The 15,214-nt window shown below is 54.8% G+C and overlaps 6 protein-coding genes across 6 annotated transcripts in view; 3 read left to right on the top strand and 3 right to left on the bottom strand.

Annotated features, from left to right (window-relative positions):
* Positions 1–106: 106 nt before the first annotated feature.
* MONBRDRAFT_35236 (uncharacterized protein) lies at positions 107–2,913 on the bottom strand. Its single transcript, XM_001747951.1, has 9 exons — positions 2,788–2,913; positions 2,572–2,650; positions 2,402–2,466; positions 2,047–2,246; positions 1,793–1,857; positions 1,226–1,609; positions 1,046–1,115; positions 828–931; positions 107–681 (listed from the first exon to the last, which is right to left on the bottom strand). The coding sequence occupies exons 2-9, from the start codon at positions 2,626–2,628 to the stop codon at positions 472–474; spliced, it is 1,155 nt and encodes a 384-aa protein (XP_001748003.1). The 5' UTR covers positions 2,629–2,650; positions 2,788–2,913; the 3' UTR covers positions 107–471.
* A 44-nt stretch (positions 2,914–2,957) lies between these two features.
* MONBRDRAFT_33479 (uncharacterized protein) lies at positions 2,958–5,389 on the top strand (the record flags this gene model as incomplete). Its single annotated transcript, XM_001748030.1, has 6 exons — positions 2,958–3,163; positions 3,274–3,289; positions 3,368–3,494; positions 3,853–4,058; positions 4,187–4,290; positions 4,342–5,389. 6 exons carry the CDS (start codon positions 2,958–2,960, stop codon positions 5,009–5,011), a joined length of 1,329 nt encoding a protein of 442 aa, XP_001748082.1. The 3' UTR covers positions 5,012–5,389.
* A 432-nt stretch (positions 5,390–5,821) lies between these two features.
* Positions 5,822–8,731, top strand: MONBRDRAFT_27546 (uncharacterized protein; the record flags this gene model as incomplete). Its single annotated transcript, XM_001748029.1, has 8 exons — positions 5,822–5,840; positions 5,925–6,130; positions 6,257–6,807; positions 6,952–7,036; positions 7,144–7,271; positions 7,348–7,433; positions 7,601–7,695; positions 7,766–8,731. The coding sequence occupies 8 exons, from the start codon at positions 5,822–5,824 to the stop codon at positions 8,729–8,731; spliced, it is 2,136 nt and encodes a 711-aa protein (XP_001748081.1).
* A 509-nt stretch (positions 8,732–9,240) lies between these two features.
* Positions 9,241–9,971, bottom strand: MONBRDRAFT_10228 (uncharacterized protein; the record flags this gene model as incomplete). The annotated part of the gene is made up of 2 exons (XM_001747950.1): positions 9,241–9,710; positions 9,890–9,971. The coding sequence occupies 2 exons, from the start codon at positions 9,969–9,971 to the stop codon at positions 9,241–9,243; spliced, it is 552 nt and encodes a 183-aa protein (XP_001748002.1).
* A 38-nt stretch (positions 9,972–10,009) lies between these two features.
* MONBRDRAFT_27545 (uncharacterized protein) lies at positions 10,010–13,067 on the top strand (the record flags this gene model as incomplete). The annotated part of the gene is made up of 10 exons (XM_001748028.1): positions 10,010–10,409; positions 10,749–10,853; positions 11,325–11,382; positions 11,488–11,585; positions 11,918–12,007; positions 12,033–12,117; positions 12,295–12,390; positions 12,482–12,572; positions 12,691–12,948; positions 13,020–13,067. 10 exons carry the CDS (start codon positions 10,010–10,012, stop codon positions 13,065–13,067), a joined length of 1,329 nt encoding a protein of 442 aa, XP_001748080.1.
* A 743-nt stretch (positions 13,068–13,810) lies between these two features.
* Positions 13,811–15,214, bottom strand: part of MONBRDRAFT_38087 (uncharacterized protein) — a 1,755-nt gene continuing 351 nt past the window's right edge. Inside the window, exon 2 of the mRNA XM_001747949.1 lies at positions 13,811–15,143. Within this exon, the coding sequence (XP_001748001.1) occupies positions 13,947–15,143 (1,197 nt within the window). The 3' untranslated portion in view covers positions 13,811–13,946. The remainder of the gene's footprint in view (positions 15,144–15,214) is intronic.

The following is a 15,214-nucleotide window of genomic DNA, read 5'->3' as shown; positions in this document are numbered from 1 at the left end:
TGGCCTGAAAGCTGTTACGTGCTCTGGCATGAGCGCAAGGGGGCTATCACCTGAATTTCATCATTGTATGAGCGCTTTTCAGCAACGGCCGGCTGGCTGCTACATTGAAAATTTTCTCGACTAGATTTCCAACAAATAAAAACTCCGGGCGGGATTGCTGGGAGGCGTGGGAACAAGAGGCGTCTTGTCGCAGGGGAAAATGTGCAAGGCTTGATGGGACCCCATCCACAGGGCGGTATTGGCCCGGGCATTTGGACAGCCATTGCAAGCTCCCGGCGCAAGCAAAGAACCACACGTCGCACATGTGCACGCTCGCGCATACACCATACACAGACTCACAACAACCAACACAATACAAGCAAGACGGTGCATCGCACGCACAAGCCACAGCAGCACGAAAGGAAAACAAGGAAATGGAAAGAACGTGCACATTTAACACTCACACATTCACGCGTGGCGTTTGCGGCAAAACTACAGGAAGGATTTGGAATGCAAAATCCGGGCACCTTCCTCCTCGTATTCACGCTTCTCCGTCCAGATGGTACGGAAGGTATCCAGAGAGGCCAAGATCGAACCACCAAGCCAAGTCGAGTACTTGCGCTCGGGCGGCGCGATAATCTTAATCTTGCAGTCCTTGGGACCCAATGCCTTGAGCTCGTTGAGAAGACGATCACAAAAGTTCTGCGAGGCGGGACCGTCCGGGCAAAACAAAACAAGAAAAAAAAAAACCCCCGTGGCAATGAGATGGCCCGGCTTCTCATTAAACCATCGAGCAGACAGGGAAGCAGAGAATGAGAAGCGGGAAGCCATGGGTTGCGTGCGCGTACGTCGAACAGAGTGGAACCGCCTGACACGATGATGTTCGAGTAGAGGTCTCGGCGCAAATCCATGTCCGACTTTTGGATGGCATAGTGCAGCACCTTGTGAACACCTAAGAGAGTGGACACAAAAAAAAAAGGATGTCAACGACGATAAGGAAACATGTGAGCATCATAGATCTTGAGCTGTCGGGCAGGCTCGACGAGATGCGAAGCGGAAAGCGGACCTTCGCTCTCATCGCCAATGATGCTGGGGTCGAACAGGATCTCCGGTGCTCGGAAGCGTGCATGGTGGATCTGCAATGTCGACCGCCCTCAGCGTTAGAACTGTCGCCGAATGCAAAAGGTAGAAGCAGATCGAGAGGCAAGCCGAGTCGCGCCGAGTCGAGCCGAGGCGAGGCACTCACCGTGATCTCCTTCATATCAGGTAACCGATACTTGGCCGCGATGCTGCGGTCATCCATGGATTCGTCCTTCTTGGCATTGGTGGAGACAAAGCAGACCCCCTTGGCTTCCTTGATGGTGCGCACAATTTCAAACTCGGCGGTGGTCTTAAACAGGGCGCCCTCGCGGCGCAACAGCGTTTGGAGATGGCGGGTGACGTCACGGCCAGCCACGTCAACGCGAGTAATGGCATGCTTGACCGCAAAGCCTTGGTACACGGGAACGGCGTGCGTGACACCATCACCCGAGTCCAAGACGGCACCCGTGGTGCGGCCCGATGCGTACAATGCCAGGACGGCTTGCATCGACACGAATAATGCAGGCACGTTCAAGCTCTCAAAAAGAACCTAGCAGCAGAGCAGCAGAGCAGCAGAGCACGGGGGCAAGCAGAGGAGCAGGTGTGCCCGTCAACGTAAGCCTGACAGTGATGGAACAGCGTAAAGCAAGCAGAGCAGATGTGTTGACGCCCACGCATGTAAAGTAGCACAACGGCCAACGCATCATCTCGTTGTGTGGGTGCGTTTGGGTACCTCGGCAGCCTTCTCGCGGTTCTTCTTGGGGTTGAGTGGAGCCTCAGTCAGCAGCACGGGATGCTCTGCAAGCAAAAAAAAATAAGCCAGTCCCGGCAGGGCGTTGACCCGGAGAGAGGAGGCGTGAGGCCGGAATTCAACGCAAGAATAGCAGAAGAAGCCCACAGGTCTGCTTGGATTGAATGTGGTGTTGCGAGAAAGACGCATCAAGCCTCCGAGAACCGACAGGAGGTCGACAGCACGTAGCAACTGACCGTCGGGCTGCACACCGAGACCTTCCTTGGAATAGACATAGTTCCAGATGCGATCCATGTCCTTCCAATCCTCAACAATGCCGTGCTCCATGGGATACTTGATGGAAAGAAGGCCACGATGTTCCTGGGCCTTTTTACCCATGAAGACGTCACCCTCCAGACCGCCAGTCATGACGCGAGTGTGTTTGGGGCGACCCACGCTGATTGAAGGTCAGGCCAGGACCATGATGTGAGGGGTGTTGTGGGGCAGGGCAATCGATCAATCGATGGCATCGCTCGTGTGCTGGATCGAAGCGGCGGTTGGATTGCCTGCACTATTTTCGGGCCCGAAAACGGTTGAAAGCGGGTGACTCACAAGGAGGAGCAGATGACGCTTGGGTGCGATTCGCCGGCCATGCCAGCCTTGATGATGCCTGAGCCCTATCATGGAGCAAAGAGTGGTATCCGGGTCGAAACCAAAGCGGATTATTGAGCTGGCACGCAACGACGAGACCACTCGGCACCATGTTGGGCTAGGCAACCTACATTGTCAATGACCACGCGCTTGGCGCTGGCTAGGTCGGCAAAGTCCATGGCAGCCATGGTGGCACAAAGAGAGAATTGTCTGCTGCCATGAGGCCAAGAGACAATTTGGTCAGCAAGCTGCAGCCAAGGCGTCCCCACACGACTTGGGACGGGTATTCACTGGATGACTTTGTGGTGTATTTTCACGGAATCAAATCAGTGGCCATGTTCACCCACCTGTGTTTGCGATGAAGAGCGCCGATTTGTTGGCTGGCGCGCCCCGAGATCAGCAAGCTTTGCCAACGAGGGCTGGGCAGGCAGCTTGACAAGACAAACCCGAGCAAGTGGCTTCAACGCCAGCACTGTGAGGCAGCCAAGTGAAGTGGCTCGAATGAGTCGAGCACGAAATGTGTATCGCACCAGCCCTGCCCCTGATCCCCACACCAAAGCGTGTTTGCTCCAAAATCTGCGCGCCTTGCTGCACCAAGGCCACGATCGGGGCGCGGGGTAGGAAGGAGCGAAGGAGGGAAGGAGGGAAGGAGGTGGGGGGAGGGGGCGGAAGGCATCTGATCCGTCGCGGTTCATATGTTGTGCTCAACGTACCGGTCAATCGGTCAGCTGCGCAGCGGTTAAAAAAAAGAACGAAGCGGCAGCCACTGAATTCGTGACAGTTGGTAATTCGGTTACCAACTGTCATTCCGACTTTTTGATGACCATTTCCAGCTTGAAGCTCCCCAAAGTCCGTAAAGGGCAAGCGGGAAAACACATCTCAAACCCTATACAGAAAACCACAAATTGTCTGACAAAACCGCTTTAGCTACGTGTTCTTTGTCTGACAAACGAGAGAGAGAGAGAGAGAGAGAGAGAGATGAGAGAGAGAGAGAGAGAGAGAGAGAGAGAGAGAGAGAGAGAGAGAGAGAGAGAGAGAGAGAGAGAGCGCACATGTATGTATTCAGCATCACACATGTACGTTGATGATACGTTATGGTACTGCACTCTTCTCTCTCTTCTTTTTCTCTCTCTGTGAGCCTGGAGAGCACGGCGCGACGCGAGTAGAGGTGGGTCTCCGCACGCAACACCCCTCATGGCATGGGGAGGGGAGGGCTTGATCTTACTTGGGCATGGGACCAGCCAGGAGGGCATGCATAGAGGGAGAGGCTAGCCAAAGTGCGGGTTCTGAGATCGTCCTGTGGTTCCTCCAATCATCGTGCTTGTTCTTGGCGTGATTGGCATTTTTCTCTTGCCTGCCGTCGTCGTTGTGATTGTGATTTGATTCGCATGGACTTGGCTCGCTGTGCCTAGGCTCTGCCATCAAGGATCCATTGCTGGCCTCGTCGGCCTCGCCGCTTTGCATCGCCATCATGGTGCCCAACATCATACATGTATTGACCCGTCGCGCCATGGGCTTGGCGATACTTGGCTCTATAGCCTTGATCCTTGCCATGTGCACCGATACCTGGAACCTTTACGAGGAGTGGAGCTATGGCGGCACTTACACCGTGGGACCGGTTCGTTGTCATGATCGCCCCCCTTTCTCTGAACCCCACTACGTTCTATTCGCCTGACCTCTTTGCTATGTTCTCCCCTTGAATTGCCGCTTGCCTCTGTAGTTTCGTTCATGTTATCAATCTGGTAGCTTGGCCAGCAAGGATTGTGGCTCGTAAGTCTGAACCCTTTCTGCATCCTTGCTTCGCCTTGCTCGTTCTTTTTTGAAAATGTGCTGAAGAGGGAGAAGAACGAGTGAGTTGTGCTTGAGAATCCTGCTCACCCAATGCCATCTCCTCGCCGCAGGTCGGCATGCAATGACGAGACTGATGACTGCTCGGGTATGCGCCTGACCCAAGCTCTTTTGGTTCTAGCCGTCTTGGGTGCGATCATCAGCATCACCCTGGCCCAACGCTTTCTGCGTGAGACGGAACCCCGCCTTGGCCGCAACACCAACTTTGGCTTTTTCCTCTCCTTTCTCTGCGCCGTCGCTGCCCTGCTGGTGTGGGGCACTTGGAATGGTAACCACTGGGTGGTTGGCGATTATGACCTCGATATGGGCTGGGGCTTTTGGGTAGCCGTCTCTGGCACTTTTATGTTGTGCCTTTCAGCTGTGGCTCAGGGCCGCGCTATGCGCTGGCTACGACGTGGTGGCTATGCCAACCTTGACAACGTTCACGTGCCGCGCCGCGCCGCGCGCTTTCGTCGCGCGGGCCCGGTTCAGCCAGCCGCTCAGCCCGTAGCACGCCCGCCCTACCCACCTCAGGCGCCGATGCCAACGTATGCCCCGGGTGGCGTGGCTCCTGGCCCCTACCAAGCGCAGCCATTCGGGCTCGGTGGCCAAGCACCGCCAGTCTATCAACCCGCCGTGTCCATGGCCACGGCGTCTGCCCCCGTCGACGATGAAGCCCCGCCCGCTTATCAGGACGTCCTGCCCACCAATTCGGCCAGTGCCAATCCCAAACAGCCCTTTTAAGCCCTGTGATTCGACTCTCTCTCTCTCTATTTTTTTTGTTTAAACCCTTTCTGTGCAAATCCCTTGTGTTTTCTTCCGCTTTGCTTTTCTTTGAGCCTTGCTTGACGCTGCTTTCAATTTGTGCCCGAGCTAAACCGGCACCGGAACTCGGTGAGGTGCCAGCCTTTTGTTTTGTTTTTTGTTTTGGTTCTCTCCGTTTTCTCTTCTGTCATCTTTCGGGCATGCACCGTTCTTTCGGGTAGACGCACGTCAAGCGTTGATTCGCAAGGCCCGATGGAGTTTCTAGCGAGCTGTGCTCGTGTTGTCGCAATGCTGGGGATGCCTCTTTCTTTCAGTCTTTCTTTCTTCCTCTGATTAGGAAATCGATCGTGGTTTGTCTTTTTGAAAGTCCCTCATGCCCATGATGCGTCGTTCACCCCCACACCTGAAGCGCCAATTTACATTCATGACCCAGCACCGCACCTCCCCTTCCTCTTGGACACGATTTGAATGCACCCGTCTCTTGAACACATCAAGTCGAGACCTTTTTGTAAGATGAATGAATGAAAAAAAAAAACGGTCACACACACACACTCACACACACACACACACACACACACACTCACACACACACACACGCACACACACACACTCACTCACACATGAGGGTGTTTTGCAAAAACGCGCCGAGCTGCCGGGTATAATTTTGATGACGCCGGCGGTGTGCCAATGACAGGGATCGTGAGGGCGTGCGCACGGCACCTCATCCTTTGGTAGAGGGCATCTTGACGGCGAGTTCCTTCCCGAGCCGAGGGACCGTCATCCGCCACTATGCCTCCAAAGATCAAAGGTGCGAATGCCTGCCCCTGTCCCCTTCATCCGCAACGCCTGCCTCCCGCCTCATCTCGCTGGTCTTGACTGCTCGGCTTTGCAGTCGCCCCCAAGCTGAAGCGGCGTGGACCAGCCACCGCCACAAGTACGCCCGTGGCATCCAGCGCACCCGCTGAAACTAGTGAGCCCGAGCCCAAAAGACCGACCGTAGCCCACACGACCTCATCAGCCAAAGCCACACACAACTCAACCCCCCGAGTGATAACCAAGGAAACGCCCACCCCCGCCCAGACAGCAGAGGGAGCTCAGGTTGGTTCTTTTTCCAATGTTGGCCTCGCCATCACCCAATGCTGTCCTTGTCATCAGTCCACACGCGCAAATCCTTTGCATCTGCCTCAACCGATTGTGATTTGGTGTGGCGTGCGACGACCGCAGGCTTCAAACCCAGCGCCGATCACCGTGCCCAGTCCCGCGACCCCAGCTGCACACCCTGGGCCGGCTGCCCCTCCTGAAACTCCTCCCCAACTGCAAGCTTCGACCGCTTCCCAGCCCTCTCCACAAGCAAATCAACCACCTCATCTTGGGGCAACGTTTGCAGCTGCACCGCCGCTTTCCCAACCCCTTGCTTCCAGCCAGCAGGCTCCCAGTGTTCGTGCCCCAACCACGCCGGCACGTTCCAGCAGCGTTCGTGCATCCACAACTGCACCAAGCACACCCGCCCGGTCCACCAGTGTGGGTCACGCACAAACAGGCTCCCACGCTCATGCCACGCTGCACCCAGCCCCGCACATCAACCCAGCCCACGACGTTTCCAGTATTGCACACCAGCTCGTCGCCGTTCAAGATGAGGCCCAACTGTTGACCGCAGCCGGCCGTCTCAAGAAAAAGCGCAAAGCGCGACCCTCACGACCCGCCAGTGATGCCACCATGACCATGGGAGATCTCATCCATTACAACCCACGCAATCCCCGCATCGAGCCACAAGGGTGAGATTGGCAGACGCCCAAGACCGTGCCTCGGGGCCGATTTGTTGCGCCTGTCCTGAGGATACACGCCCGCGTAGCTCACACCTTCCCCGCGATGCGCTGCGCGTGACACGGCCCATGCTCATGCCCTCTTGTACTCGACAGGAGCCACGATGATCTGGCCCAGACACGCACAACCTACATTTCCAACTATGAGCGACCTGGGCAAGATGATGATGATGAGGACGCGGTGCGACAATTTTTCGTCCTCAAATAAATGCTAGGCACCAGTGCTGCGAGAGCGCTTTCTGTTTCCTCACCAATGTCTCGGCTGCACTCTGCATATATCGTCCTTAGGGAGCGGCAAACTCTGTGTCCAATGCGCCCGCTCTCAAGCTCGTCAATGGCAAACTTATTGTGGACGAGCAATCCCTCTCAATCACAGCCCGCAATGCAGCACCAGAACCACCACCAACTACGCCGGGGTAAGCCTATGGTTTGAACCCCCTCCCACAAAATACTCGATTCTGTTTCTGACGCTTCATCGTCCCAACACTGCAGACATGAGGAAGAACGACGTGGCCCCAGGTCGACAACGTCAGCCAGCTTTACACGCCGCGATAACAATCGAGCTTGGTCGGAACGAGGTCAGGCCAGATAGCAACCCCCTCCCCGTCAGGTGCTTTTAGAAGCATGTGCTGGTAGCCAGCTGATTGTCAACCTGGCGGTTTTTTTTTTGGTTTTTTTTACTTGTTTGTTTTTTTGTTTTTTTTTTTTGTTTTTTTTGTTTTTTTTGTTGTTTTTTCGAGTGTAGAAACGGCCAAGTTTTTTCTTTGCCTCGAGCGCTGTGGCACCGATTTCCGATCCATGAACGTGGCCTTTCCCAAGCGTTCCCACAAGCAACTCAAGGTATGTGGAACAAGCTTCCTGGCCCGGGCCTCTTCACGCAGCTCTGATGTTGAATCGCTGGGAGCCACAGGCAAAGTATCATCGAGAGATGAAGCAGCGCCCAGATCAAGTGACGCGAGCCATCAAAAACGCGTACGATCCCGTTGGCATGTGCTTTTGTGAAAGGGTCGTCGTCACATTCATCAACGCCTCTTGCAACAGGAAACCATACGACGCGGAATACTTGACAGAAGGCATTGAAGAGGATTTGCCGGACGACTCTGCTACACCCACCACCCGAGGAACTTCTCGTGCACGAGCATCACGCTCACGTCGGACAGCTGCCACCACAGCCGAGCCAGTAGTACAAGAGCAAACTCAGCCCCAATTACCATCACCAACCTCTCCTCGCGCCGCACTCAGGACTGGACACACGGGTGTAGAGCCTGCTCTGGAAACACGCGTCGGGCCGACACCGGAATCCCCAGTCTCGAGCCACACAAGCACCAACGCCGCAGCGGTCAGTCAAGACGGGGCTAGCAGTACTCACCATCCTGACCCGCCAACAGCCCCACATGCGACAAGTGCGCACCCCGTGCCGGTTACCCGCGCGGACCACGTTCCAGTGGCAAGTCATGGCGAAGACATGCCGATGCCGGTGGTGGTGACCAGCGCGATTCGGGCCTCTCGCAAAGAGCCAATTCAAGCCTCGACTGTCGTCAAACCAACTCAGGATCCCCATGACCAGGTCGAAGCGAGCTCGACGTCAGAGAAGGATTTGACCCTATTGGCAGCCAACGACGCAGCCCCCATGGCCGCCACCACGGCCACCCCTGCCACGATCGCGACACCTGCTACGTTGACCGTTACAGAGGCAACACCGGCTGCTGAGACAACGAACGATCAATCAGCAGCAGCCAACGACACCGCACCGCTCACCGCTACCGCACAACCTTCGTCCACCGCGCCCTCGGCTAGTGGACCCAGAGCTCGGGTCAAGCCCAAGCCCAAATTGCGCAAACGTCCACACCCCGCCCAAGCCACCAAGTCTGCGTAATCCCCACGGTCTTTCTTCCAATGATGCAAATTTTCTTCATGAGAATGTATCTAGATCCATAGGCTCCGAGAGGGTGCGTTGGATGCTGTGCCCGTCCGGCCCAGAGTAGGCTGGACCACTTTTGGGCATGTTTAATTGAGAACATATAGCAGACACGGGCAACGTGCTTCCAAGGCGTGCCTCAATATAGTCTGTTCTGGACCAAAGTCAGCCAAGACATTCACGCGTTGTGTTGCCATGTCGAGCCTCGACTCTTTGGTTGGTGATTCGAGCCTCGACCTGCTTCTGCATTGGGGCTCGAGGCCGACGGAGATGAGAGGTCGGATGCCTCGTGACGTGTTCGCCAGATTTTTCACGAAACTATTGATTATAATCAGGCTGCGCTACTACAGGCCCATCATGTGCGACAAAACCCAAAGGAGCAACTACCCATGAGGTGTTCGCATTCAACCAGCTGGGCAACAGATCTTAGGCCCCTTCAGATGAGTGAAATAGCAACGACACGAGCGTTAGAGCTGCGAGTAAGAAGAGGGGTTTGAGCGCATCTTGAAGAAGACCACGGCCACTAAACCAAGCAAAGCAATTCCGCCAAACACGCCACCAATGATGGCACCCTCGTTGCGCTTATTGGCATTGCTGCCGTGCGAGTTGGCGTGAGAAGAGACGATGTAGGTCGTAGACGTGGAAGCTGCGGTTGTCGTGTTGCTGGGCTGGTTGGTGGAGGTGGTGGTCGCTGCGGGCGTTGTCGTCGTGACATTTGTGTTGCCTGCCGTGGTAGACGTTGTCACAACTGGCGTTGTCGTTGCTGTCGTATTGCCTGGCGCCGCTGTTGTTGTTGGTGGCGCTGCTGTCGTGTTTGTCGCTGTGGTGCTCATTGCAGTGCTGTTCATGACAGTGGTTGAGCTAGATGTGGCGTTTGGCGACGGTGTAGTCCCATTGTTCGCATCGACCACATCCATGCTGGCAGGCACAGCCATACCTAGCGCAAAGGCCGGGCATGTGAGAGTAGATCAAGAAGCCGATCACACACAGATCACGTCCATCTTTGAGGGCACGAGCCATGAGGGGAGTGGGGCTGCTGCCAGATTGGTTGGTGACCTCGCCGGGATAGCCATGCTCACCACGCCGCCCATCATGCAAACAGAGAAAGAGCCTCACCTTCCGACTGTGTCGCACAGGCCAACAAGACCAGCCCCAGCCACATTGCTCCAGCCACCCGTCCGCGACACTGCATCTCCATGGGTCCCTGCACGCGAGCCTGCGATCTTTGAAAAAAAAATGGGGTCTCTCTCAAACTCTAACTCTCTCTCTCTCTCTCTCTCTCTCCCTTTCTCTGTTCTCTCTCTCTCTCTCTCTCTCTCTCTCTCTCTCTCTCTCTCTCTCTCAAACCAATTCAATCTCTCTCTCCCAAACTCTCTCCCAAACTCTCTCTCAAACTCTCTCTCAAACTCTCTCTCTCAAACTCTCTCGCTCAAACTCTCTCTCTCTCGCTCAAACTCTCTCTCTCTCTCTCTCTCAAACCTCTCTCTCTCTCTCTCTCTCTCTCAAACCTCTCTCTCTCTCTCTCAAACTCTCTCTCTCTCTCTCTCTCTCTCTCTCAAACTCTTGCCGTCTCTTCTCCCTTTCTACTTCGATCGGATGACGGGAGCGCGGAGCCATGGCGATGGCTGGTGCTCGGGTGGCTGCAGTGCAGTCGAGCGAAGTTGATCGCTTGCAGCAGCTTTGTCACCTCGTGTCGGATGGCCCTACTGCCATCAATTGTGCAGACGCGTTTAGCTGGCATCGTGGTCATGATGGCACCATGATGAGCCTCGTGGCCACCATGCATTGCCCCTTTGATGGCGGCGTGTGTTTGAACCTCACGGCCACCATCCCACCATCCCAGAGGCATGTTTTTCATCCGGCGTGCCATAACCGTCGAGGGAGGTGGTGACCCCCGACTCGCGGGCGGCTACGTCAAGCCGTTTGATGATTTGTCAGGGCCACAACTTCTCATGTGATGATCCCGGTGGCACAGGAAAGAAGCCGTTGAGCAGCAAAGCGTTTATGCAGGCCAAATCACGATCCTCAGGCATCGCAAGCTTCTTCCAGCCGGCGTCCTCATTCTTCGCCATCAAGGGTGGTGCGTGCCTATGCCCAGTAGCATCAGCTCCAGGCCTTCAACCCAAGCGAACACAACTGACCTGTCTCCACCGCCACATGCCACAGTGACCCTTTGGCTGCAGACATGCCGCCACAGCGACTCATGTTGGCATGCATTTGCCAGGTATCGTCCCCGCCTTTTTTTGTTCGTTCATTGCCCGACATCATCCACGCGCCAGCTTATGCACACGTGTATACATGTATGCAGGATGACACCGAAGCGGCGTCTTCACTTATGCTGTCGATCCCGCTGACACAGTGGGCCGACTCACCAGCTGACCGGATGGCTTCAAGCCTGATGGAGCTTCTCGAGCTGACCCGTAAGCTTGCCCTGCAGAAATTTGAACGAAAACACGGCATCATGCTCGTGCGAATGCGACCCTCCTGATCGCCAATGCATGATGATACCCAACATCCTAAATACTGTGACGTTGTGGCTCGCGGCTGTTAGCCGAGGCTGTCGAGGAGCTTGAGGTCCCCTTTGTCATTTCTTTGATGACCTTGATTCGGTTAGTCAATGCACAACCGTGTGTGGACTCGGACGCTGCCGCCGTACCTCTTTTTCCATGTATTGACGCATACCTGTACCCCTTTGTTCACACCTCACCTATTAGACTTCCCGCTGCCACGTCCGGCGTTGTGGCCATGTTTGGCATGTATGGCCAACTACGACTCCTGTCTTCGGCACCACACGCTTTAAACAACGATGCCCGTGCGTGCTTGTTTGTTGGATCACCATCGAGTCAAATTGCGTCTACAATCGGGACTCAACAATCTCGTGCTACCGGCACAACATTGTATTTCATTTGCAGCGTCTCCGCTGAGCATGAGCTGGTGTGCATGGGATCAGGAGTGGAGCTTCTTGGGAATCCCAGAAATTAATCATGAGGTGCACCTCGTGCTTGGCGTGCTGCTCTGAGCCAGACGTGTCTGATCGGGTCGAGGCACAACCTAAACCAACTGTGCTGCACTTTAGGATGCCTCTGTGATCCACCACCGAAGCTGCACCCTGCTCAGCCAGGACACGACATTGAACGTGTATAGCACATCTGACGGCCGCGCGTGGCTGGTCACGACTGGTTTGTGCAAGCATGTGCGTTTGCTCGGGCTTTGCCTGGGCCTATTCTCATGACGGTGTGTGCGTGTACTCTTGTGACAGATCGCGATGGCCATCACACGTTTTCGGCTCACAAGTTTATTGCCCCCATGCCTTGCGCCGTTTTTTTTGCCGTGCACAACAGTGTGTCAGTCCTCGCCCCGACCTGCCAAAGTTTGGCTCTTTCATATACAACTTAACACTGACCGGATCGATGGTGCTGTTGGCCTGGCTGTGCTAACGTCAATTTTTGCTTCTATTGCGTCGCCCAACTTGATTTGGATGGGGTGTTGGTCTTGGTTTGTTTGTTCGCGCTGGGGATCAGATTCACCCACAATAGCAGCGCCCGCAACCAACTCTCATTTGCACCGCATGTCCATCTGCTGTTGGCGGGCACCGTGGTCGAATCCCAAATCTACTGGTGCGTGAAGGCTCTCAACCTTCTTGGCTAGACTTGGCTGCACCTTTGAAAGCATAAACGACCCGTTTTTGTCACATGCTCTTTGAATTAGGCACGCTAACCTTCGAGGCTTGAGCTGCAGCTCAAAGCTGGCGCGACCAAAACACACGGACGTCATTTCGTCGGCCATTGCTTTTGATGTGGTCTGTCCTCTCCTGTTTTTCAACTGTGTTTGCACCCTATGCGCCTGCCCATGTCTCTCATCCTTAAAACACACCCTCTCTCTCTTTTGGATGCCTTGGCGTTGTCTACATTCAAAAGCGCTTGGACCGTCGGCCAGTGCTTGTGCTGGCTGGCTATGGGCGACGGCTTCTCGTCTACGATTTGGCCTACGTCGATCGCGCCCTTGCCCTGTTCGATCGCGCCACCGCACAGGCTAATTTGCGACCCCCGACCATGCCTGACCCAAGCATGGTAGCCGTGTCAGAGCCCGTCTATGCACTCTTGGGGGCCGACCTCTTGGGCGACGGTATTCAGGAGCTTGTGATTCACACACACCGAGGCCTTCAAGTCCAGCAGGTCTGTTCTATCCCCCACCAGCTTGATATGCAGTCTTCATTCCGACTCAATGGCATCTGTCTCTTGCGTAGATACCTAGTCATGTGGCTCTGTTTGCTTTGCATGCCAAAGCCTCTTGATGAAGCCTCAGCCCACTCCGTTTTGACATACTTGATTGATGAAAAGACCCGTTTGGGTGAGACTCAAATGGCCGTTTTTCGCACTGCGTGTGCATCAATCTACAAGCGAGAATTGGCTTGCATTCTTGCAATTCATATCAAACCTGGCAGCCGCATGGTCGAAGCCAAGGTAATGCACACGTCGAAATTGCCACACATGTTGCCAGAATGCGTCTCTGTAGTTTGTATCGACGAAATATCGCGCAACGTCCTCGTGCGGAACAACAATACACCCAATTTTCTCGATGGCGTCCCAGCGTTCCTCTCGAGCTGAGAGGTGCATGACGGGCTCTTTAGCCACTTCTCGCGCAGCAACGGCGAGGGCAGCATAAGAGCGTGGGTCTAGGTGGGACTTCCGCGTAAGCGCTTGCTCAGCAGCACGAATTTTAAGGCTTTCGAAGCCAAGAGTACTCGCTTTCCCTCTCCACACCTTGCATGTGCTCTTGTGATGACTTTTTGAACAAAGTCTCATGGCAGATCCTCCTGACTTGCTTGTCGCTTGTCGTCGCTTGATCGGATTATTTTTTTTTTTTTTTTTTTTTTTTTTTTTTTTTTTTTTTTTTTTTTTTGTTTCCTCTTCAAGGAGATGCGGAGTTTCTGTTGCCACCTCGACCTGCTCCGCCCAAAAGGGACCATCCTCTTTCTTCTTATCCCACTGTAGCATACTTAGTGTATCATCATTCTGCATGTTGTTGGACTGTTCTCTCATCATCATGTCAATTGGTGAGCAATGAAAAACTCAACAGGAACACAAACAGGTGTGACACGACTAACTAACAACGTGTCATGTAAATCCCCATGCAGGCACAATTAGTAGCAAAGCCGCTTGGCGGCTACAAATTAAAACTCTGTCTCGTGTGAAGACGGCGAAAGCGTCGACAGAGAGTTCAGCACAGATTGCTGACGAATAAGCACGGGTGAGCCGAGCGGAGGCCCGTGCTTCGCACGACTCGGCATGCCATTCTCAGCTGTCGAGCTGCGAACTTGCGACGAGTCCGTAGCGGCCGAAGATATCGTCAGCACGTCAGAGAAGCCCACATGATGATTGGGTAGCTTGCGGCGGAGTCGCGCATCACACCAGACAATGCTCACGTAGCGGCGGAAGCCGCGATCACGCAAGAAGTAAAACACAAAGATGGCTACACCCTGAAAGGTGCTGAAGATGGCAAAGAGGTATTGCAGCGCCACTGAATCCAGAGCTGCTGCCAACAGGCCACACACCCAGCCGACACCCAAAAGTGCGGAGAAGGACAAGAAGCCCAGGGCCAAGAGTTTGACATTGACCTCAGATGTGGCTGCATGTTGGGAGATATTGCGCAGCACGCGTACCATGATGGTCAGGTTGATGAGTAGCATGACGCCCATGGGAACCCACAACAGGTAAGCCGCCGTGGACTCGTTTCGAAGCCAGCAGTACTCGGTGGTACCATAGTCATCTTCATAGCCAAGCACGCCGATAAGCACGATGATCAAGGGTAGCAGGAGGACAACGGCCACATAGGTTTGGACGCGAAAACGCTGGGTCTCGCCCGCCCCGAACACGCGCACAAAGTTAAAGTACAGCTCGGATGCCTCGCAACAAAAGAGGGCAAATGTCGCCAACACCATGTAGTGAAGAAGGGCCGCCACCACCCGGCACGAGTCTGACACCCCCGTGGCTTCGACCAGCGTGTCAGAGCCGGCCGCCGTGATGAACAAAAGTTGTGTCACGACCAGAAACACGCTGAGAGGGGCAATCAGCTTTTGGTACACGCGCAGGCGGGTCCAGCCGGTCGCCAACGCCACCAGCATGACGATGCAGGCTGCCGTAGACAAGCTCACGCCAATATAAGAAATGACACCGAGCGTGTATGCGTCGGTGCTGCTAAGCGTCCCGCCGTTTGGATTAGTGCCATTTTCACCACCATCGCCGTTGCCGGCACCACCGCCAGACTCAAGTGTGACGATGGACGCAAAGTTGGTCAAGTGTCGGCAAATACACCGCGTATGCGTGGCATTGACCGTTTCCGCGCGACAGCCGTCTTGTGCCCACGATCCCTGTCGTCAGAACAATCATTTCAAAACGTGAGTATAGGGCACGGCACAGCACAAACCAGTCAATGAAGCAC

The sequence above is a fragment of the Monosiga brevicollis genome, genomic scaffold (assembly GCF_000002865.3).
Source record: "Monosiga brevicollis MX1 MONBRscaffold_20 genomic scaffold, whole genome shotgun sequence".
NCBI lineage: Eukaryota > Choanoflagellata > Craspedida > Salpingoecidae > Monosiga > Monosiga brevicollis.
This window is presented reverse-complemented; position numbering and strand designations above follow the sequence as displayed.